The 24,690-nt window shown below is 48.9% G+C and overlaps 1 protein-coding gene across 1 annotated transcript; it reads left to right on the top strand.

Annotated features, from left to right (window-relative positions):
• HOXC4 (homeobox C4) lies at positions 1-6,788 on the top strand. Its single transcript, XM_080368913.1, has one exon. The coding sequence runs from the start codon at positions 5,216-5,218 to the stop codon at positions 6,545-6,547; it is 1,332 nt and encodes a 443-aa protein (XP_080225039.1). The 5' UTR covers positions 1-5,215; the 3' UTR covers positions 6,548-6,788.
• Positions 6,789-24,690: the final 17,902 nt, after the last annotated feature.

A 24,690-nucleotide genomic window follows, 5' to 3' on the forward strand; every position in this document is an offset into this window, starting at 1 on the left:
CCCCCCCCCCCGGCAGCTCGGGCTGGATTAACTTTCGAGGGGGGGTGGGAGAGGGAAATACCTTATTTTTCATCCTCTGTCCCTACACAGAAACTTTTCCCACTCCCTTCTCCCCGGCCCAGGCAATCAAGGAAGACTCAGGATTATAGAGCCTAGAAGTGGATTTGCAACCTAAGGTGGTCTGGGGGAGGAGGCTGGGGGGAGGGGGGGGGGCGGGGGAGGGGGGCGGGAAGTGATGTTAATTATTAATATTGTCTTCCCGGAGGATGATTTCCACGGGGTGAGAGCAGTAAGTACCACTGAAGCAGAAGCTCTCTCCAACAAGAGGGATCAGCCTCAAGTTTGTATATGTTTCCATCCCATACGATAACATCTATAGATCTGCTAATGGGCTTGCTGCAGGCCCTGGACACTTTCTCCTGCAACTTTCACTTTCTACCCCCTCGCAAAACAAGCCCTTTCCCCAATACAAGCCCAATGTTTTCTTTTCAACTTAACCCAGGGTTCAGCAATTATCTGGTGGGTCAGTGTAAGTCGTCTTTGTGAAAAGTCAAGGAGAAATCTTAGCTCCTGTGTATGTATCACTTAAAAGCATCCTCCAGCTGAGTCTGCGTCTGCTTCTGCCTCTCGGTGTCCCCCCCCCCCCCCCCAACTCCAATAACACCTCCCACCACCAATTAAATATTTTAGGCCTGAAAGAAAATTAATCTGAAGGAAGCAAAAGGGAGAAAACCCTCCCCGAGGCCAACGAACCAGGGGAGAGCCCAGATGTGCTCACATGAGCTGGGCGACATAGCACACGGATAAAAACCCGGGGAATAAAATGTTTGTGAGGGTTTATTGCCGAATCCGGCTCAGAGCCGCTCGGAGGGGCTTGGTTTGCTGGGGGGCAGAGCTGCTGCGAGCACTGGCGCTTCCTGGCCCTGCGGACCGCAGAACTTGGGGAGCAGAGGGCTATGACGGGGCTACTGGCGCCTTTGATTGGCTTGGGACAAAATCTTTCCCGAAAAAAGGAATAAAAAAAGGGGGGGAGAAAAGAAAAAAAAAGGAAAAAGAAAACAATTTAAAAAGAAAAAAAAAATGTTTCCTACCAAGCAGCAAGTTTCTTGCTGGGCTCCACACTCCACCGAGTCCCAAGGAGTTCCCGGGCTGAAGCGCCAGTGCCAATTAAATTATAAATAAAATAGCAGATATTTCTAGCACAGACAGACCTGTGCTCAGAGGGGGCTTCGCTCACACCAGATTATTTTTATTTTTTGTGTCCCCGTCCCCCCGTGCCCCCCCCCCCCCACACTTTTGGAGAGGCAGAGAGGGGCAGAGCGAGAGGTGAGAGGAACAAAAACCAACAATTTCTCCAGCATAAAAATGAAACATCAAATTAGTTTGCCTCTGGGCTTCATTTTTCCCCTTCTACATTATAACTAGTTATTGAACTCGCTAGAAGATCTAAAGGCCATTTGTGAGGAGAGAAATTTCAATGGAGTTCCCCCATCAATAACTCCTTGGCAGTGACCTATTGGATCAAGTCAAACAGTTGAGGTGAAATTCAGGTCACGCTGTCTAACCAATATTAAAATGCGCCCACTTTTTAAAAAGCCACTTTCAACGAGATTTGAAGAAAATTGAATTCCTGGGTGGGGTGAGAAGGGGGGGGGGGGGAGGGGGAAGGGATAGATAGAGAAACTGGTTTGCACATTTTATTTTATTTTTTTAGTTCTTTTGCAAACAAGAGGGATTCATCTTTACTGCGTTAAAATGAAGGGATAAATATTTACATTATTAGTTTCTTTGAGACATAAGAGGCTCAAAAGAAAAATGTGAAGGCTAGGACTTTAGGTGACAGGCTTTGCTTATTAAAATCGTTTTAGGCCTATTCATTACTTTTACTGACAACAGATTTAAGAAAAAAATCAATTAAACATTTGCATATTTCTTTGCATAAATTAGACCTTGTCTATTTGCATTAGGAAGGGACAAAAAGAAAAGGTCTTCTTTGCACTCACTGCTTTCAAGTTGGAAGGAAGAAAAATAAAATATAATTAATTACATGTCATTGCCTATGGCAGAGAGGACCCAACTATTAAAAAATAATACAAAATATATACGCGCTCCCACGCAGGTTTTTAGTTCTCCCACCACTAATTGTGCGATAATCACCTTAAAACAAGCTTGGAATAAAACTCCACTCTCAAACTGATTCCCACCTCCCGCATCTCAAGGAGGCAGAGTTCATCCACCGCGAGCTTTTACCCCGCTTTTCCTATTATTATTAAACGCGGGATAACAAACCCCCAGTAGATAGGTACTTCATTTTTTTCTGGAAAGCACAGATTGCTAATGGGCTGAGGTACAGGTTACCAAACGGTCAGTATGGTAATAGCCAACACAATGAATCCGGAGAGACAATGCATACTTATTTTTCTTCAGTACTGTCAAAAAGGCGCTTTGTACTTAAAAATGTCCCCGCGATGGTAACCAGATCTATATTTCGCAGCCCTCATCCTAGGTAGGAAAAGGAAATAAAGGCCCAGATGAGATTTAAAAAAAAAAAATCCTTTTTATTTTTCCTTTTTTTCCCCTTTTTTTCTTTTTCTCTGCCGAGGTGCTGCGTTTCTCTGGGTTTTGTCCCTCCCAAACTGTTTCTCGACACGGTTCTGCTGGTGGGGGGACGAGGGATGGAGAGCGGTGGGAGGGCTGCTGTATGGACAAAAGAGCCAGATTCTTGTACAACTATTCTTCACACGTCCCTGCAGACTTATTTTAGGGGGGGGGGGAAGAGGGGGGATTAAATAAATATAAAATCCAAACACTTCAGTAAGAGGCACAGCTCTAAACTGGTTAAAAAGCAGAGGGGGGAAACATTAAACCATAAGCAATAAAAAGGGAAAAGTAGGATTTTTTGGGTGCACATGTAAGAAATCCGGGGGATTTCTTTTGTTTGTTTGTTTTTTAATGCACTTGTAAAAAATCCGAGGGCAGCCCCCCCCCCCCCCCCCCCCAAGCACACAGAGGGGATGAAGGGAGATGGGAGAAAGACGATGGAGAGGCAAGTTCTCAAAAATCGATGTATTTGGGTGGGAAGGGGGGGTGGGGTGCAGACGGTGCAAATAAAGTTGCGTTTCCCCCCTGAGAGAGTGAGAGTCCAGAGTCGCCCAGTTTGTGACCTTCACGCCTTGAATTTTTTAATGATTTGATTGCTGCCGGTTTGTTTCGTGCTTTATTTTGCTTCTTTTTTTTTTTTTTTTTTAAACATCCAGCATAGCCTTAAGAGAACTACCTGTGGATATTTATTTATTCTGCAGGTGCTTATTGAAAACCATATATTCAGAGAGAGGGGGGAAGGACGTGCGTAGGTAAAAATTACTTTATTAACTCTCCATCTTTATTCAATATTCCCTCAGCCTTGGAATAAAGTTGTTGCATCAGTCTGAACTATAAATGTCAAAGCCCTGCATGAGTCTGAGGTGTTTGGGCAGAATGAAGTATAGCTGGAGAAAAGGAATTTATTGGATATATTTAAATCAATGTTTTGGGTTCCGGAATACATTTCTATTCATGTCTTTTCCCCCCCTACCTCGCTACTCCCATCCCCCCTTCACTCCCTGTCCCCGAAACCCTTCTGGGAAGATCAAGAATTTTACCTTATATAGGTATATATGTGGGCGTTTCTATATGGAATTCCGGGATTTACAACTTTAGGAAGGAGCAGGCTTTGCCGGTGCACGGGGCCAGCAATTAGCGAAGCCCTGCAAATCAACCACAATTACCGCCCCTACCCCCACCCCCACTCCACCCCACCCAAAAAAAAGCCCAAATAAAGCCAGAAAACCACTCAGTCCATGTCCCGGCGCCCACACAGATGCGGAGCTGGTGTCCGAGGGGGGCTCAGCCCCCTCCCCCCCGTTTGCTACCCCCAACCCCCCCTCCCCGTCGCCTATATGTACCCTGTAGACTCGAATTTGTGTGAGCGTCTCCCAGTCACAAATTCGTCTCTAGGGGAATATATGGGCGATGCCAGAGCCTTGGAAAGTTCTGCTTTCCTTTAATTGCTGCGCTCCTAATTAAATCCTCAAACCCTGCTGATGTCATTTTCTAAAGGTAGTTTACTCAAAGTGCGAAAGCGGCGTTTGCTGTTTGCCAGGGCTTGTTAATAGTAATAATAATAACAAAAATAAAAGAAAATAAAAAGGTAAAAAGCGAAATCACCGCGATGATTGGGGTGTGTGTGTGTGGGTGATAATAATCAAAATAAAATCCCATTATTACTTTTCATCTCGAGAAGAAACAGCAGCCACCGCAAACACAACTCTCAGCCAAGAGCACAAAGAGCCCCGACCATTTCGCAGTGACTGATTTATGGCGTTTTACAACCCCATAAAAAGCTGTAACAACCAGCCAAAAGCCTTCGACACCGCTGGCACATTTAGTCTAATAAATAAAACATAAACAGTTAACTTTATGTGTCACTTTTATTGTTATCAAGTAAAATATGGCAATGCCCTGCAAGCTATGATTTTCAACTATAATTGTTATCAAGCACAAGGAGGGAATACCCCACCTCCCTCCTCTGCCCCTCTCTTTAGGGCGATATGGAGATTTTAAAAAAAAGCTTTAATTGAGGGAGCTAAAACCCTCCCAAAATGTTGACATCCATTTGCAGCTCCCCGACCTGCGCCGGGGAGGTGGGAGCCATTTTTAACGCATTCCTCCAGCTTTGCCCCCCCCGATTTTTTATATATATATAAACATATCTTATTTATATATGTATGTATGTATGTATATATCAGAGCTTGAGCCTGGGGAGGTCAATGCTTAAGCAAGGTCCGGGTTGGCCAGGAGCGGTGCACACGCTTGTGTGTTGCACACGCGTGGACGTGGGACCCCGTGGGTGCGTACCTGCAGCACCCAGGGCCGAGGAACAAGCGGGGTGCTGCCTCCCCCCCCCCCCAACACACCACCCCCCCCCAAACCACCCGCTCTGCTCCCAAAGGCCGGGGCTAAGCAAAGCGGGGCCAGTTTGGGGAGCAAAGTGGGGGGCCCCGCTGCCTGGGGGGGCGGCCCACCCCGCCCTGCCGTGCTGCTGGTTGCGGGGGAGGGCAGACCTGCCCGCCTGGGACTGAAGGCAGGGTCAGCAAACCCCCTCTACCTTCCAGGTAATGCCTCTGCCCCCCGAAAAAAATAGGTGCTGACAGCGTTTAACCCTCTTCCCTCTGGGATGGGGGGGCGGGTCTGGGCTGCGGGGTGTTTGAGGGGTCCCCCCGGCTGTGTCCCCAACCTACACTGTCCCTTCCCCAGCCTTGGGGGGGGGGGGGCGGATGTGGACATGGGGGCTGCCGGGGGTAGGGTTTGGGGGAGTCAGTGCAGCTCGGGGTGGGCACACTCACACGCACGCACTCACACTCAAGCACTCACACTCACACCAAAGGGTGGGGGGCTCATTGTTCCCAGCCCAGATCGTGGGGGGATGCCCGGTGCCCCCCAACACCCCCACTCACCCTCACACTCATCCCCACCCACGCACCGCCCAAGCGGGGGTCCCCCCATTGTGTGTGCCCCCCCCGCTCCCAGCAGCCGACGGGGTAGTGACGGACCCCGGGACCCGGCACCTCTCAGCGAAGCGCATCTCCCCGGCTCTCCCCGCGCCCCCACTCCCACGCCCCCCCCCCCCCCCCCCCCCCCCCCCCAATTTAGGTACATTTTGCAGAAGCTTTTGGTTCCTTATCCGGGGACTGGGCTGGCGGGTGTGATTGGCCGGGGATGTCACATGGTGAAAGTAACTTTACGGGGTCGCCAGCTAGTAGGAGGGCTTTATGGAGCAGAAAAACGACAAAGCGAGAAAAATTATTTTCCACTCCAGAAATTAATGATCATGAGCTCTTATTTGATGGACTCTAACTACATCGATCCGAAATTTCCTCCATGCGAGGAATATTCGCAAAATAATTACATCCCAGACCACAGTCCGGAATATTATAGCCGGACAAGGGAGTCCAGCTACCAGCATCACCATCAAGAGCTGTACCCCGTGCCACGACCCTCCTTCCCCGACCGCCCGTTCAGCTGCGGGGGTCTGCAGGCTCCCGGCAACCCGGCCGCGCTCCAAAGGGGACACGGGCAAACTCCAGGAGGCCAACACCTCTCAGAGAAAGCACAGCAGCTCTGCGAGCAGGCTGCTCTATCCACCTCCTCCACCACTCCTTCCCCAGCCCCTCCAGCCTGCAACCAGCCAAACCCCGACCATCCCAACAGCACAGCTTCCAAACAGCCCATAGTCTATCCCTGGATGAAAAAAATCCACGTCAGTACTGGTATGCAACTTTTATTTTCCTCTTCTGTCTCTCCGCTCTCTTATTTTCACACCATGCTCGCTCCCTCTCGCCTCTCTCTCTCTTTTTTTTATTTCCTTCCCTTCCATGAGAGTCTTTGGGTTAGCACAATTGAACTGGATTTACGACTCCGAATGGGTAATTACACCCACCATAAATTTTATAGCCGAGCTACTGTGGGCAGCCTTAGCCATGTGGCTCGTTCTGTTATGTATGTGTGAAACTCCGAAAGCTTTGTAAGGGGTGCATAAATAATTCAGTCTTTTGAGCCAGGGAAACCCCTTCCTATTAGAATAGAAACTCTTGAGCTGCCCAAAGTTCTTTATTACCTATTTAGCCTATTACTTTTTTTTTTTTTCCCCGGCTCCTCCAGTCGCCTCTCCCGACCCTCTCTCCATCCACGCTGATTTTCCTTGTGTGTTTTTTTTTTTTTTGTTTTTGTTTTTTTTTTGTTGTTGGTTTTTTTTTCTCCTTTCCTCTCTTTTTTTTGTTTTCCTTCCCCTCCTTTCCAGTGAATCCCAATTACAATGGAGGCGAACCCAAGAGATCCAGGACAGCCTACACCAGGCAGCAGGTTTTGGAGCTGGAGAAGGAGTTTCACTATAACAGGTACCTGACCCGGCGGCGACGCATCGAGATCGCCCACTCGCTTTGCCTCTCCGAGCGGCAGATCAAAATCTGGTTTCAGAACAGGAGGATGAAATGGAAAAAAGACCACAGGCTGCCCAACACCAAAGTACGGGCAGCAACGGCAGCGGCTGCCGGCGCCTCCACCGCCCCCGCCGCCCCGGCGAGCACGGCCGCGGGCGAGGAGCTGCCCTCCGCCGCCGCGCAGGACCCGCGCACGGAGGATATCACCAGGTTATAAACACCCCCAGACCCGCACACAAATGACTCTGGATTATTTATAGAATCTAATATATATATATATATATATATCTTGGTTCTCCTCCCCCTTCCCTCGTAGTTTTTCTTTTATTATAATAATAATAATAATTATTATTATTATTTTCCTGTGCGTATAAAAAACAATGGGTCTCCCCCAAGACCACGGGCTTTAGATGCATGTCAGATAGCATGAGGCCAGGTGTCTGTACCTGCAGGGTGTTTTTTTACGCCATTTCAGGGTTTTATTTATTTTTTAAAGCGGGGGGATGGGGGGGGCAGGGTGGCGGGAGGAAGAGGTAAATGTTCTGTTGGGTGAATTTAATGAAGAAATGATGATAATATTGACGGCAAACAAGCAAACAAAAAAGGCAAATGTAGGTATTTTTTTCCCCTCTGCATTACAAATGCACAATGAGCGAAGGAGCTGTGAAGTTCTTTTGTAGCAATGTGAAAAAAGTGAAAAAAAAAAATCACGATTTAGAGAGAAAGAGAAAAAAAGGGGCAAACAAAAAGCAGCTACGAAACAGCACACAAGGGTGGACGAGTCCTTGCTGAGAAATTGGGAAGAAAAAGGGGAGTAAGAGAGTGAAAAAGTGACTTATTTAAAAAGTAAAAGCAGAAAAAGGTTTTAAAAAGTCAGTAGCTAGGGATTTTTTGTCGTGCTTATTTGTGGTTTTGGACTGATTTTACATGATCATTGTAAACTTGCAATAAAGAGTTTTAGTGTGTATGTGAAAGTCCCAGTGTTCAATAAACCAGTCAGTGTGAATTAGTTTTACTTTTATGTCTGGTGACTTATTTTATCCCCACATCTCCCCGCAAACCCGCCCCAAAATAATAATAATAATGATAATAAAAATGCTGGGACAATGTGCAATGGATCCCATGTGCACCAGTCATTGCTTAAGTTAAGTTTAAGCAAACCTAAAGATAACTCTCAGCTCCAGATTTTTATGACATCACGACGTGGCCAGTGACTTTAAATCTCAGATCCTCCCAACCTGTAAATAAGGGGGTAAAAAAGCCCCAACCAACCAACCAACCACAACAATAATAATATTAAAAACCCAACAACAACAAAAAAGAGAAATCTGGGTTTTCAGACAAGTGCTGTGGATTGAGGTTAGCTTCCAGTCATTTCTCTTTATTTTCTTTCCATCCCGCAGAAAATTGTCTGGGTTTAACTTCTCTCTCGGCTTTAAACTTTTTCTTGTTTTTTTTTTTTTAATTTATTATTGTTATTATTATTGTTATTATTTTCTCTTGCTGTTGTGGCACGCTCATGTTGACTCGTTCAGGCCAAGAGGTCATATTGAATTTTGCCAGGCAATGAAAAGGCTGTTAAATAATAATAATAATAACAATAACAATAATGAGAATAATGGTAGTAATAGTGCTAATAACTGTAATTCATTGCTCCTGGCCTTTGGAGGCAGCCTGCAAACTGGCAGCAGTGGGGGGATTTTAGGGAAAAACCAGTGTGTGTCCCCCTCCCGGGCAGGGTGCCTGTACTTCCCTGGCAGGGCAGGGCAGGGGGTGCATGAGGGGGGGCTGGGAATGAGCCCGCCCCCCCCCCCCTTTTTTTTTTTTTTTTTTTTTTTTTTTTAATAGGCCTTGGCTTTGGGAAGTTTGCTGCTTAAAAATCCCAGTGTCAGGGGGCTGGGAGAGGGAGGCCTGCTGGAAGTGTCTGTGTCCCCTCAAGCCCTGGGACCCTGAGTTATTGGACAGGAGGCTTTGCAAGCATTTTTATTTAGGTTTTATTTTATTTATTCCCCCTTCTCCCCTCCCCCCGCCCCCATCGATTTAAGCTGCCATTAAACAAATCATGGTCTCAGACCTCTTTGTGATAGCTGGGGATGCGGATCTGGACAGGGAGAAGGTTATCATTTATCCTGGGGAATTTATATGTAAAGCTCATCAGCTGTTTCTTCTTTTTTTTTTTTTTTTTTCTTTCACATCCTGCTTTAGTGATATTAATATAAGGATGAGGCTGGAAGGATAAAACGTATCGACAGGATATGTAACCATTACTCCTCTTTAAAAATTTCCTCCACAGAGCAGGGAAAGGTGTTGGGAACCAGTTGGGATTTTGGCTCTTCCCAAGGAAGAGCCCAGCCCGCGCAGCTGAGGTGGAGAAGCCAGATAAAACCCAGCTCGAAAAAATTAAAATAAAATAAAAAGGCGATCAGCAAACAGCACCCAAAGCTGGGCCCGTTCTGTGGAGGTTTGGATATTTTTAATATCCTCTTATATAGGCAAGAAATCAAAGCAGAAAGGGGAAAATAGGTGGGGAAAGGCACCACGGAGGGGAGAAAAGGAGGTTTAATGCTAGAAAAAGCAGAAAATCTGCCGGGAAAGTGCAGCCCCACGTGCTGGGAGGTGGGTGCTCCCCCAGAGCACCCCGGTGCCCCAAAGCTGAGGCAGGGCAGCACCCCAAATCTCCTCGGGGGTGGGGAGCAGAGGTGAGCAACTGCAACTGCTGCAGGCTGCACTGGGGCCAGGAGGAGGAAGAAGGTGGGGAGGAAGGAGCATCGCTCCAGGTTCCATTTCTCCTTTTTTTTCGGGAGGGATACTGGAGTTTGGAGTTGTGGGTTGGGTTTTTTGGTTGCTGGGGGGTGCTGTACTCCCCGTCTAAGGGTGTATCCCGTGGAGGGGGTGGTGCTGGGGATGGCATCCAGGGATGGCAGGTCCCTTTGGTACCAGGGTCATCAGCCAGCGGTGGGCTTCTGCCTGCTGCCCACAGGAGGGTCCTCACCCAGCATCTCCGTCAGCTTTGGCTGTGACACACCTGGGGCTAATGAGGGAGAATATAAATGCATGGTGTAGCCCGGGGAAGAAAGGGGGTAGAGGGAGGGGAGGAGAAGAAGGAGGAAAAGAAAGTGTGGGGAAACGGAAATAAAGGGGGAGAAAATAAAGGGGAAAAGTACGGGGAAAGGGGAGAGAAAAGGGGGGGGGGATGGCAAAATGGTTGTTCCTGCTGCAAACAGCCCGAACCACGGTCCCTTTTTACCTTCTTGACGCCTCCGTGTAGAGAGGCTGAAAGAAAACTTTATTGAAGTTCGGGTAAACGGCAAAACCGGGTTCATGGAAAGGCCAACTTTTCTATCCCAGCAGCTCCATTGGAGGCGAGCAAGCTGACCCCGGAGCCCTCCTGACCCGCTGCCTCTGCAGCGTTGTACCTTCTGTGTCTGCGGACATAGATTTAGAGGCACCATCGCTGTTTAGAGGCTTTGTAGGTTTTACCATAGTAAAGGGGTGTAAGGGGGGGGCTGGGGCAGATGCGATGCGTGTTATGGCATTGTCTCTTCGCCAAAATAACCCGGGAGAAAAGGGGAGAGAAGGGTGAAGTGGCGGCCAAACTTCTCTCCCTTCTTTTCCCCCAGAGATGCTCTCCCTTCCGGCTGGTCCAGGAGCGCTCCCAGCCACGTAAGTAACCTTTATTTCAGGGGAAAAAATATTTTTTTTTTTAAATAATAAAAATAATCCAAAGCAGAGCAAAAAGGAGCCCCTGAAAGTTTGGGAGGCGTGGGGATGAAAGTCAGGATGCAAATGGGAGCGGAGGAGCTGTGATGCGCAGGGGGTGGTGGGGGCAGAGATGTGGTTGTGGGCAGCGATGCAAGATAAGCCCGGGTTTCTCCAGCGACAGGAGCTGCGGGACAGACGGATGGGTGATACAGGGATGGATGGAATGCTTTAAGGGAGACACGCTCCCCACGAGGCATCAGGTCTTGCTCATCCCTGGGCTATATGTCCCAGACCTGGCCCTAGCACCTATAGATGTGACTGCAGGAGGTGCCGCCCCCCCGGCTGCTGCATTGTTCAGTGCTCGGATAATTCGCTTTACTTTGATTATTGGGCTATAAAACTCCCACCAACAACGTGTTTCTGGAGGCTCAAATTAACATCTGAGGCCAGGGCGGTTTTTTTTTTCCCCTTCTTCCCCTTTTATGTTCTTCGAGTCCAATTTGTTTTGAAGTTCCCTGATAAGTTTTTACCGGTTCCTTTCTCAGCTCGGTCTTTATTTTACGTTATCCACCCCCACCCCCCCCCACCCCCACCCCGCTTTTTAACTAGCTTCGCTAAGGACTCGGGTTTTAAGAGGGCTGCAAAGTCGTTTTACGAAGGGCTTAACTGGCAATAAAAAAAAAAAAAAAAAAGCGTGAGGAAGTCTTTGTATCCAGAGCTTGCAAGGAATGGTAACCCCTCCTAAATTTACATCAGCTGGTTGAGAAAATTAGCTTCCTGTATTGCCTGTTAGAAAGAGGAAAAAAAGGAAACTAACAGCTCCGGAGATGCTTTAGGGAGATAACTGCAGACGACGAGGGTCCTCAGCAGCCTCACTTCCATAAGAACTTCAAAATTTTATTTTGTAGGCAGTGGAAACACATGCCCCCCCCCCCCCCCCCCCCCCCCGCCGTTGCCCCAAGGCTCTCCTGTTGAGCCGGGTTTTAGCTCGCAGTTAACACGGTATTACGGGTCCTTCCAGCAATTTCCTTCAGCCCGTCGTAGGTTGAAAATGTTCCTCTCGGGCGTTAATTGGAATTAAAAGCCAAAACACGCACCCAGGGTTAAACGAGTGAGTTACTAGTTCTCCCCAGACCTGACAGCACCTCCAACGTGCAACTTTTATTTATTGTGCTCTCCTATATCATTATCCAGAGATATACTTTTATGTACTTCCTAATCTGTCGCTGTGATTAATTTTGATGGGCAAGGTACCAAGCTAAACATTTTGGAATTTATTTATTTATTTTTCAGTGAAAGACTCGGATTTCCTTTCCAAACAGCCAGCAGCCGCCGTGGGCATGCTGTTAGCAATTTTCAAATATCACCTTTTCCTGCTTATTTAGGTGCTTGCTTCAGTGCAACCGGGGTCTTTCCCCCCTCCCTCCTCCGCCCCAGGGAAAAAAAAGGCGTCATGGTGGTGTTTTGGGGACATCTCCCCCCACCACCCCGCCTGGAAAATAGTGCCTGGGACAAGCTCCAGGCTTCTGGAGTAAGGAAAATAATAGGTAAATAAATAAATAAATCATCCTTTTCTGCGTAGGGAATTAAACACTGCTTTGTAAATTATTAACTTTTCTTTCCATGTCTTAATTAACATTTTTTGTCGCTCTCTAATGCAACATATGTATCGCAAAATTTCTCGAGCCATGTAATGGGTAAGCTGGGATGGAGCAGAGGGGAGAGGTGGGACCGTTCTCTGCCTCCGAAGGAGTATTCAGCTGTATCCCCCAAAGAGAAGTTGGGGTTTTCTTATATTTTTCTCTTGGTTTTGCCTTCTTTCCGAGGAGTTTACTGCCCCGATGACACTTTTTGATCCCTTGCCCTTCCTCCGAGGAAGAGGATGGGGCTCCCCCCCCCGCTCAGGAGCAGCTAGAAAAAAATAATTCTGCTGGGGAATAAACTGTTATTTCTCCCGCCGGGGATGTCAGGAGGTTTTGGGCAAAGGATTTATCTAAACTTCATCTGTTTTTTTGGTTGTGTGTGGTGTTTTTTTTTTTTTTTTTTTTTTTGGCATTTATTCCTTCCGTCCAGCTTCGGGTCTGGCTGTCTCTTCCGACAGCTGCTACTCCAAGCCAGCCCCATCTCGGGGCGAGGGGGCTCCTGCTGACCCCTTCCCGCCTTATTCTGGGTGAATTATGGGCAGAAAGGAGCGAAATCACCCTTGGCTTGGCAGAGCCCTTCAATTTGGGTGAGAAACAGCAAAATATCCCGAAAGGGAAGGAGCGATGCCTCCAATAAAACGCGGTCCGTCGCAAATCCCCCCTGCGACCATAAAATACCGATTTTTACCACCGAAAAGGCGCATACTGAAAGGTGGGAAACGAGAGATAATTTACGGCCAGGACATCCCCCCCAAATCCTTCTCCGCTCGCCAAGATGCTGCTGCGACTCCACCTTCACTCCCCTCCCCGGCCAGCTCCATCCCTCCTGCCCTCTCCTTAGAAGCCGCTCTCCATTTATTCCCAATTAATTCCCTGATTATGCAATCAGAAACTTAAACGAGCTGAAAATGGTTTGTGATTCGGGAATTCGAGGAGGTTTTATTATTATTGTTATTATTTTTTTTTTAAATGAATAAACTAGCAGATTAAACCCGCCTGCTGCCACCCCCACCCCCCCCATCCCTGGAAATAAAACTACAGGGAGAGGCGGAGGTGTTCAGGCAAATTCTCCAAATACACATTTATTCCTTCTCCGAGTGAATACTTTTAACTAAAAAAGTGTGTTTCCGCGGGTGCGCTTTTAACCATGCCCAGCCATGCACATACCCAGCGCATATGGATTTATTTATAGGGACTGCTGAGCCAGTACGGGCAGGCAGAGAGATTCGGTGAGATGCATTTATAATTATAATTTATGATTATCCCCCGTTTTTATAGGGACAATTAGAGCACACAAGGCAGAGAGCCGCAAAGGGAGGTGCTTGGGGAAGGATGAAAGCAGGGACATCCACGCGTGTCCCTGCGCAGCATCCAGGTACACACCAACACGCGTGTATCTGCATAGGATTAACCACCGCAACTTTTTATTTATCAATATTAATTTTAAATACCTCCAAGCTGCTTCATCGTCTCTTAAAACCCCACTACACCCACCGCGTTTAAATACCCCACTGCACTTTCCTTATTTAATTCCTAGTTTATTCCTAGTTTATCCCTAATTTATCCCTGGTTTATATATATTTTATTCCTATTTTTTCTTATTTATCCTTATTTTTTTCCTGTTTATCCCTATTTTATTCTTTTTTTATTCCTATTCCTAAAAGGTTTGTTTTTGAAGAAGGGTCCTTTTGCAAAGGAGGATGCGAGATAAACACACACACACCCCCAACACTAAACCCCCCAAATACTCTGAAATCCTCCCAGCCCCATCCCAGGTTCCTTGAAGTGCCTCTAAATATTTAAAGAAGAGCCCATAAAGTGTTTGCGTCCAGGTTGGCTCTGCATTAGCTGGGTCATGACCCCGGCTTTGGACAGAGGGACAAAAGGGGCTTTTTTTTGGGGTGTGGGGGTATGGGGTGTGTCTGGGGTTGGGAGGGGCGCAACCCCCGGGGACCCGCAGGTTCGGCTGATGGTGTGACCTCCAAAAATCCGAGGGCAGGAGCAGGGAGCGCGGGAGAGCTGGATGTGTGTGATTTAATCCATCACTTTTTATTTTTATTATATTTTAATTATTTTAAAATATTTAAATTATGTTTTTAAATTATATCCAGCCTGTGTTATAGCTGGGGAGGGGCAGGGTGGGGAAGGGCCAGCGGCTGGGAGTAAATCAAATACAGCTGCAGCCGGCTCCTGGGAAGTTTGAAAACCCCCTTACCTCGATTTCCCCCCCAAAAAAAGCTAATTTCGGAGGAAAGGGGATCACTCCCCTTCCCCGAGCTCAGGGACAATTTTAATTGCAGCTGGGGAATGGGTTTATTACCTCTCCCAGAGCAGGGCTTTGCCCTTTCTGCCCTTTCCTCCCTCCTCCACCTCTTTTAACTTTACTTTCCACCTTGCTGTTTGCAAACTTGTCTTGGGGGAGATGCGAAATTGAGGCTGAAAAAGCTTTATTTAACCCCATCTGGACTAGCGAAAAATAAATAAATACCCAGACAATGCCGGGACGGGCCCCTGCCCTGGCTGTGCCGGGCGAGTTGGCTCCTGATAATTATAATAATATTTACCTATTTGGTTTAATGTCCGTGTTGGGGGGAGATGTCCGATATTTTCCTGATTGGGGTAAAAAAAAATAATGCTTCAGCACTTCAGAGGCATCTTTAATTATTAGAAATATTTATTAGCAATAATACGCAGGGCATTTACTGCTAACGGGTACCAGCATTTGCGGAGATGTAATTGCGCAGAGACCTAAATAGACATGCATTTCTGTAATATGTACAGCTACAAATACGATCTATGTCGCGATACCCACCGGTATACACGGAAAAAAACTTCTTCCACCCTCGGACCCTGCACCCAGCTGCAGGGGAGGAAAAGGCAAATATTCAGTTAATGCCCAACACATTTCCCTCCTTAGGAAAATTTGTGAGTTTATTACCCATTTTTTTCTGCCCTTTTTTTTTTTTTTTTACCCCCCCACCCCAGTAAAAGCTCCTCCCTGGCTTAAAAAACGATCCGAGGAGGTTTTAACTGGGGAAAGGAGTACAGGAGGGGAATAAGTAGAGGGAGAATTGCAGAGCTGTAGGAAGGGAGGGGGTTTTTCACATCGCCTCTGCAAATTTAGGGATCAGATTGATTTGGGGTGGGGTGGGGTAGATAAGTCCGGGCAGAGCCCTAAAAGACACACACACTCCTTTTTTTTTTAGTGGTTTTGGGCTTTCCCGGAGAAGTAATCTAAACACCTCCACTGGCTGGAGAGCATCTTCCCGGCAGGAAAGGTTTTCCTTTCTTTCTCCTAATCTGGGCAGATAAGAGGGGGTAGGTCTCTGCAAAGGTCAGGGGCAGAAAGAGCCCCCCGGGGGGGGAGGCTAGGCTAGGCTGCAGTGGGAGGAGGTTCAGGGCTGCAGTGATGGCGTGCTGGTGTGGTCAGATGTGGGGTGATGCCCAGACGTGGGGTGCTGGTGTGGGAGTGAGTCCCAGTGTGGGTGTTGATCTGGGGGGTTGTTGCTGTGTGGGTGCTAATATGGGGGAGGTCCAGGTGTGGTGTGCTGCTGTTTGAAGGTGCTCAGCTTTGGGATGCAGCTGTTTGAGGGTGCTCAGATGTGGGGTGCTGACTTGCTTGGCTGTCCAGCTGTGGGGTGTCACCCTAGGATGCTGTCCAGCCATGGGTGCCACCATGGCTGCATCTTGGATATGGGGTCACCACGATGCAGGTGCCCAGCTGTGGGTGCCACTCCAGTTCTTCCCCCATCACCTCCAAACAGGTACCTGCCACTGGTGTGATGGTGACGTGCACGTGCGTGACCTGTGATGGTGTGCACATGCGTGTCCCGCTGCCTTCGTGCACGCTGGGGGTGCCCGTGTGGGACCCCCCCAGCCACGTTGCTGGCTCCGGGGCCGTGTATGGCCTTCTCTCCAGCACGCGCGTGTGCTGCCTGTCTTTCCCCATTGTAAAGCGGGGGATTCCTTGAAAGGGCTTCACACGGGTGGCTGGCAGCGCCAAGCTGTAAATCCAACTGCTTTACAGCCCTGGCAGCAGATGTTTTAAAGCCCGTTTCCCTCCCCTCGTGCTGCTGTTCATCACCCACCCTCCAGGCTTGTGCTTTATTCCCCTTCTCCCCACTCCAACCCCAGTTTTCCCCTCAGTCCTTACTAAATCCCTTTGGATCGGTGCTGAGCAGCTCCCAGGGCAGCAAACTCCCCCATCACTGCGTCTCGGAGGGGCTGGATGGGGGAAGCCCACGGGGGAAGGTGCCCACAAGGGGCAGGAAAATCACTTCGTGCTCGGGAGGGGTGGGGGGCAGACACCTCGATAACCTCTTTTCTTTGTAATGCATCAGTGTGGGCATATTCTTGCAGTGAAAGTCTGGAGGCAATTAGCCAGGGCAGAATCCATTGTTCCCTGCAATAGCTCCCCCGCAAAAAAAGAAAAAAGAAGAAAACAGATATTTTTGCTCTCATTTGGAAAATCCTTGGAAATACCCCAAGGAAAAAAAATATTGCTAAAGCCTGCATGTTGCCTTTTTTCCCCACCGTGTCTGCTTTGCCCTGGTTTCTATGGGATGTTGTGGGAGCCCTGGGGAAGTTCTGGCCAGGCCTTGGCACAGCCCCCGCACCCCTCGGAGGGGAGGTTTGGAGGGAAGGATGCAGCTCCCAGCCCAGGTAACCATGGCAATACAGATATGGAGTATCCAAACACCCAGCTCCTTCCCTCTCCTCGTTAGCAGGGCCTGCCACGCTCCTGCCATGCATACAGTATTTATCTTGATTAGCCAAACACGTTCACCTACCATATTGTGCTGCTGCTGAAGGAGAGGAGCAGGTTGGATTTTTTTACCCCTAACCCTGGATGAAACTCAAGGGGGAAAAAATTCCTTCCCATCCCCTGCCCGCATCCTTGGAGCATCGCTCCACTGCCACGGTGAGCCCAAATCTCCCAGCCAGGGAAGGGATGTTAATGAGTGGATGCTCTTAATTCTGGGTTATATTTTTTTTTTTATCTCCCAAAAGAAAGGTGATATGAGACCTTCCTTGGGCCAACCCTGGTAAAATCTGGCAACATGCATCAGAGACACCTCGTTTTACTAAAACACCCTTGTTTTGGGGAAGAATAAAGCATAAAAGGCAATTTCTTGTCTGGAAGGATTCACTCCCATATGCAATATCATGATAACGTGCCATCCCTGCTTGCCCTTCCCCACCCTGGATGGCACATTTAGGGCCTCTTTTAATTTAAAGCTATTTTTTTGGGCTGTGTCACTTCTCCATCATCCTCTCCAGCGTGGAGGGGATGTTGGGGTGGGGAGGAATGAAAGATGCCGTTTGCTTTAATTATTTTCCATGATTGGCTTTCTGTGCATTGTGGGGGTGTTTGTGCAGTGAAGGGGTCCAATGGGGTCAGAGGTCCAGAAAGAGGGGTGAGGGTGGCCAAGACACCCCCAGTTGCGTGGGGGTCGGGGTGCTGTGGAGTGCTGATTTGCTAAAAGCATCTTAAACCTGGGGAATTGGCAGGGACATGTGTGATACCTGTGCACGCATGTGCATGTGTGTATTTGCACACAGGAGTGTGATACCTGGACTCACATGTGCGTGTTTATACACAGGGTTGTGATAGCTTCGCACACATGTGCATATGTGTGTGTTTGCACACAGGAGTGTATAGGACACCTCTGCACACGTCTGGTGTGAACGCATGACTGCATCTTGCCTGCATAAGTGCCTACTTGACACCGTCACGTGCATACATGTGTCCCGTATACCTGTGTGTGGCTGGCGGGCGAGCACATGTGCTTGTCACATATGTGCACACGTGTGGAGCAGAGCGGATGATGCTGAGCTGCTCCCGCCACCTGGTGCAACCCCCTGAGTGAGGTCCTGGTGCTGGGGGGGCTGTTGTTTGCTGGGGGGGGGTCACATCCATCCTGGCAGATTGCAGTGGTCAGGATCAGGCCCCCCTGGGGCGGGTGCAGTGGATGGCACAAACTTCACCAGGCAAGCCCCATCCTCTCCAACCCCTCAGGGGGGCTGCGGGGGCTGGCTGGGGCTGGTGCCCCCCCAGCCATGCCTGCAGAGGAGCTGCTCCCACCCAGGGCTTTGTCTCCCTGCATATTTTAACGAAGGGCACCTGGAGGTCAGGCTGGGGTGGGGAACAGCCCAAGAGCACCCACACCACTCGGCTGCCAATACTGGGGGGGAAAAGTCTTGGGGATAGGGGGAATCCCAGGTAAACTGGAGGTACTGTCCCCAAACCTCCAGATGGGTTTTCTGCTTGGGCTGAGGATGGTTTGAGGGTGCTGTGGGCTCTGGGGATTTGGCAAGGCCCCCCCTTGTGTGTGGGGTTGAGGGGTACCTGGGTGATAAAGTGGAGGGGGTTGTGCAGGAGAAGTGGCCTCTGAGGGGGATGTTGCCCCTAGGAGGTGTCCCCATATAGCAGAGGCTGGAGGGGGCATTTTGGGGGTGTTCTGCAGCACAGGAGCATCCTGGGGAGCTGTCTACATCGTTGTGCACCTTGAGGAGGGGTCTGCATGGTTGCACACCTTGGGGTGAGGGGGTTCTGCACTGCGTGTGTGCAACTTGTAGGGTGTGGTTGGGGGGGGTTGCATGATGCAAGGAGCTTTGGGGGGTCCTGTACTGCGTGTGCGCCTTGCGGGGGTGTGTGTGGGGGGTCTGGATTGTGCTTGCACCTTACTAGGGGGGATCTGCCCTGGGTGTGTGCTTTGCGGGGGATCTGAATTTCATTTGCACTGTAGGGAGATCTGCATTGGGTGTGCAGCCTGTGGGGGGCGTGTTTGGGGGGGGTGTTGCACTGTGCATGGACCTTGGGAGGGGTCTGTGTTGGGTATGCCATTTGAGGGGGGGTCCACATGGGGTGTTCACCCTGCAGGGGGTGTACAAGGCTCTACACAGGGTGTGCACCTTGGAGGGGTGTTTTTTTTTGGGAGGGACCCTCTGTGTTTGGGCCACATGCTTTGTGCATGTGTGTGTGTCTTACATGGCTTTTGTGCGAGGGGTCAGGGCCCCCTTGGCATGTACTGCAGTGCTTTTTGGGGGGTGGGGGTCTATATGAAGCCCCCATCTTTGTGCCAGTGCATGCACAGTGCTCCATGGCTGGTTTGGAGGATGCGCCAGCACTCTTTTTCTACCTGGGGGTACAGTGGTGTGTGTTCTATCCACCACAAGCCCGGGGAGGTTGTGCCACATGTGTGCACCCAGGTCTGGGCTCACTGGCAGCATGTGTGTGCGCACATGTGTGTGTGTGCTGCATCCTGAAGCTGTGTGCCAGCTCGCAGGCAACCGAGAGACAGCTCTACTGTAAATCCACCTTTTCTGACCAAAATCCCCATTTCACACTGCTTTCTGGAAAACCCTGTTACCAACTTGTTCCCTCTGAGGAGTAGCCGTGACTCAGTTTCCCCCTGCATGATCACAGAGGACATGGCTGCTGGTTTGTGTCCCCTCTCTGCTGCTGAAGCCGTGCCCGGTGTTCCCCCGCAACCCTTAAAAAAGGTCTGTAGCCAAACCCATGAGCGCCAGCAGCCACCATCCTCCCCTTGGGGGCCACAGCAAAGGAGCTCTGTCGGTCTTGATGAAAAGTAACTTTGGTGGAGAAAATCCATCACAGTCGGTTGCTGGAGGCTGATAAGGGAGTGTGTGCACATGTGTGTGCATGCATGTGTGCATACGTGCTCTGTGTGGGCCTGGTGCATGCACCCGTGTTATGCCGATGTGCCATGCTGAAGTGGGGACACGTACCCCAGAGTGGGACAGCTCAATGCTGTCACCACCAAGGCCTGGAGATGCTGAGATTAATTAATAGGAATGTAAAAACGAACAGGAAAATGGAAAATGAGCAGTACTGGGCTGAGAGCTCTTCCCTGGAGGGCTCATGCGTCCCCTTCCTCCAGAGATCCTCCCAAGTTGGGGCATTGTGCTTCTAGAAAGGAAAGAAGCTTCAAAACTGTGCTTTGAGGAATTAATAATGAGAATAAGGGTATAAATAATAATAACAATAATGAATAGTAATAGACATTAGTAAGTAATAGACAAATAACAATAGTAACAATAATAGTAATAGTAACAGTAATAGTAAAATAGTAAGAATAATAGTGTTAGCAATAGCAATGATAACAGCAGTAATATGGATAAAAAATAACATAATAATAATAGTAACCACAAAAATAATAACGATGATGAAAATTAAAGCGGGGGGGAGGAAAAAAATACTTTTAGGCTACTCCCCCTCCCTGCACTATAGCCGAGCGGGCAGAGCCAGGACTCGAACCAGCGTCCGGGCAGGGATGACGTGTGAGTCCCGGGGCCGGTGGGGTGCGAAGGGGGGTCCGGAGTGTGGAAAAGGCTGGGAGATATTTAAGGCACTCCAGGCAATTGCTCATTCGGCGGTGAGTTATTACAGAGCCGAGCCAAAGGTTATTAGGAAGGATAAGGGCAGCCATAAAACCAGCACAACTAGCGTGCTTTTCCTATAGAGATTATCATTATTGGCTTATTAATACACGATAATTTTGAATTATACACTGCAATAAATAGAAAAGGCTTGACTTGAGGCTTTAAATATTTTATGAATCTCAAAGCGAACATTTTAAGTAGCACCATGTGGCTCCGACCCATCACATCGACTCGCCTTTCTTCCCCCAGCCAAGTTTGCTTTTTTTCCTATTATTTTTTAAATCCCCTCTCTCTCCCTTAAATAATAAAAGAAAAGTGGGTTTGAAGAGCAATCAGATTAAATTGGCAACATGTGAACGGGGAGGAGGCATGTCCTGCTCATCCCCAAAATAACCCACCTGGGGTTGCAGGGGATTTTGCACTGACCCTGCGAGCCGGGAGGAGGGAAAGGCTGGATGGGCTCAGGCTTTTTAAAAATATGTATTAGTTATAAGGAGCGGGGGGGTTCCTGAGCTTTGCTGGAAACCCCGGGTTCTAAAGACAGGGAAAATTGCGAATTCCCACGTCTCCTTGGAGTATTTTGGTGAGTTTTGTTTTGTTTTGTTATGTTGTTTTTTTTTTCTCGATGCAGTGCGAGCAGCTTTCTGATTTTATATACATACATATATAAACTCTGTGTGTGTATATATGTTTTCTATAATTTCTACATTTTATATATATAATATAGAATATACGTAATATATTTGTTATATATTGCATACGTTAGATAAATGTAACATACTGCGTCCGCAGCGATGGCTGCGGGTCCCGCTACTGAAAACTACTTTCCAAAATGCCCGAAAAAAAAAAAGGCCGAAAACAGGATAATAAAAGCAAGTAGAAACCTAATCGAGGTTTGATATCCTCTTCCCATCCCTCCCTCCTCCGGTTTGTTTTTTTTTTTCCCCCCCTAAAATGCCTTTTTGGGCCTCAGAGGGTCCCCGCGCCCCCCGCCCGCAGGTCTCACCTACCCGCCCGCAGCGCTCAGGAAAAACAATTTCAGCTCAGCGAATTCTTCCCACATCTGCGAAATTTGCACCAAACTGGGGCTCTTCGCCCCGCTCCGGCGGCTGCAAACGCGGCGGCGGGTCCGGAGGAAAACCAGGGAGAAGCGAAGATCTTCCCGAAATCGCTCTTTTTAGCGGAATTTTGGATTTTTGTTTCTTTCTTTCTTTTTCTTTTCTTTTTTTTTTTTTTTTTTTTTTTAAGCTGTGATCTGTTCCGGGGTGGCGGGACTGCCTGGAGGAGGACCCAGCCGTCGTTCCCCGGTTGCTCTATAAAAACACATTAAAAAAAATATTATTAAACCCAAAATGCCAGCACTGCACCGAGCTGCACTAACCCCCCACCCGCACATCCGCCAACTCCTCGCATTGCCCCCCCCGACCCCCAAGTTCCACCTCCCCAAGGACCCCCCCAGGTGCGGGCTGCACGCTTCGCCGCGGAGGGGGGGCCTGGGAGCCCCCTGGGGTTGAGCCCCCATCTCGCAAAGCCAAGCTTGAAATTCGCTGCAGCGCGCTCCACACCCGGGTTGCGAAATGCAATTTTCAGCCTGAAAAACGGGGCGGGGGGGGGAAATAAATTCAAGTTTTGCGCCCGGCTGCTGCCCTCCTCTTTTTTTTTTTTTTTTTTTTTTTTTTTTTTTTTTTTTTTTTTTTAGAGCTCCTTCAGGTAGTAAGCGGTGCATGGACTGGGTTTTTTTTTTTTTTTCCTTTTTCTTTTTTTTCTTTCCTCCCTTGTTTACAGCTACAGAAGGCAAAAGAGTCATAAATCTTGGGGCAGCCTACAGAGACAAGTACATTTGTATGCATCGTTAGAACCAGCTAATACCTCAGCCCATTAGTGAAGCAGGGAGAGCTGGAGTTTCCGGTGTACATTAACTTACAGTTAAATTCTGGAGGAAAGGGCATTGCGAATTAACATAAACTATATCCATCATATTGTTTGTCATCTTAGATTAGCCAGGAGAGAGGGGACGCGGGTGGGTGAAAATTTCCCCCAAGCATCCCAGGCTGGGGCGAAGCAGTATTTTATTTTTCATCTATTTCCCCCCCCACACCCTTTAAGCCCGAGGGATGCCCCAGGTCAATGAGTTTTTCTTAAGGTGAGGGTTAAAAAAAAATCTCACTCATGATGCTGGTGAGTGAGGTGAGAAGCGGAGCCTGGGATGCCGCCGGCCGGCTGAGGGGCAGGTGAGGGCAGAAGCCCGCGCCCTGCCCATGGGTATGCAACACACACTCCCCGCAATTTCTTAATAGGCATTTTATATATTTTTTTTCTCACTCCCATTTTCTTTCTCCCATTAGCGGATCGATGGCCCCTCTGCCAAAGAGCCCTCTCCTCCAGATCCATTACGCCAGCTATTTCCTTTCACTAATCAATGCTTTTTTCTCCTCCATCTCCCCTTCCACTCCTTTCCTTCCTCCCCCCTCCACAGCCTCCTCATCTTCATGCTCCCTCCCTTCAGTGACCCCCCCCTTCCTATCCCAGCACCCCAAAAAAACCCCAACCCACTGGCAGGGGCAAAGAACCTCCATTCCACCCTGGAAAGGCACCAGCATCCACCTCTCTCCTCATCCTCATGTCCCCGCCCTCAGGCAACACGCAGATAATGTGAATTCTGTTGTTTTTTTTAATATTATTTTTTTTTGCCATTTTTTTCTCTTGCTTTCCTCCTTCGCCCGTGAAAGCGTTAAAGGTAGGAGCCCGGCACCCGCATCCAACAGCAGGCTTTTGTAGGGCTGATTTATGACTTCAATCTTGGTTCACCCAGAGTTCACGGGGATTTGCTGTTCCTGAGGGCTAAAAGATGGTCTCACTTGACAAGTGTGACTATTGGAAATGCCTCTCCCGCTCCCTTGCTCTCTCAACCACTGCCTTTCCAGAGAGTAAAAGGTTTTCTAATTGAGAATGAGACTCAGGGGCTGCCCCCCCGCCTCGCTGTCGAGCCTCAGGTAGCAGCTGGAGGTGGAAAACGGGACCTGGAGGGGCTCAGCACCCCAAAACCCCACCGCTGACCCCGCTGGTGCTGGTGGGCATCAGGGGGAGACGGTCAGTGGTGGTTACAGGGGTGTGACAGGCCCCCCCCAGCCCTAATTCCCAAGGGAAATACAAATAACACCCCCCCGCTGCCCCCCAAATTCATTTCCAGTCACTGTGGGTTTTAAACAAGTAAAATAGTTTATGGAAGGCATCGAGGTCTTAAACTCCCGCAGAAGCATCAGCCATAAATTACCCTACGTGACTCGCTTGCCAATGCGCCCAGCCCCACGTCTCCCATTGCTGGGTCCCACCTGCCCCTCCAGCACCTCCCTGCTGCCCCCTGAGCCCTTCCTCCTCCCCAGCCCAGCCTCATCCTCCTCCCGCACCCCAAAGCTTGAGGGTTTATTTTTTTTCACCCTGTGCAGAGAGCATCCTCCCGCTTTTGGTTGTAAAATAACCCTTGTGGGAATGTTAATAAGATGCAAATTTGAGTGGCAGCTAATCACTTTCTGGGCCAGCACACACATGTGTGCATGTGTATGTGTGTATGCTTGTATGTGTGCACATGTATATGCATGTGTGTGCATCTGTATGTGTGTGTATGCACACCTAATTTACGCTCCAAGGTAGCAAAGTAGCCGAACCCAGTGCAGGATGTGGCCCCATTCCCAGTGCAACAGCTGGATTTATGTGTGCGGCATCGCAACCTCCATGTGTATGTGTCTCTATAGGTACCTGTGGGGATGTGATATACATCTTGGGCTTGCAGGCAGCGAAAGGTACCTGGGTATGCCGTGTGGGTGCTCAAAGACACCCCCAAACACATGATGTGGCCACGTGCACCCTTTTTTTGTGCTGATGGGCTCTCTGCAATATACCGTCCTTATGCGTGGAGGTAGCATTCTATACGGGCTGACTGCAGAGATACGCATCAGTCAGGT

Source organism: Falco punctatus (assembly GCF_963210335.1).
Source record: "Falco punctatus genome assembly, chromosome: 18".
Lineage (NCBI taxonomy): Eukaryota > Metazoa > Chordata > Aves > Falconiformes > Falconidae > Falco > Falco punctatus.

Bases quoted from the DNA above. Each gene is read 5' to 3' on its own strand.
- HOXC4 (XM_080368913.1), top strand. From the start codon at position 5,216: ATGGGGGGGCGGGTCTGGGCTGCGGGGTGTTTGAGGGGTCCCCCCGGC.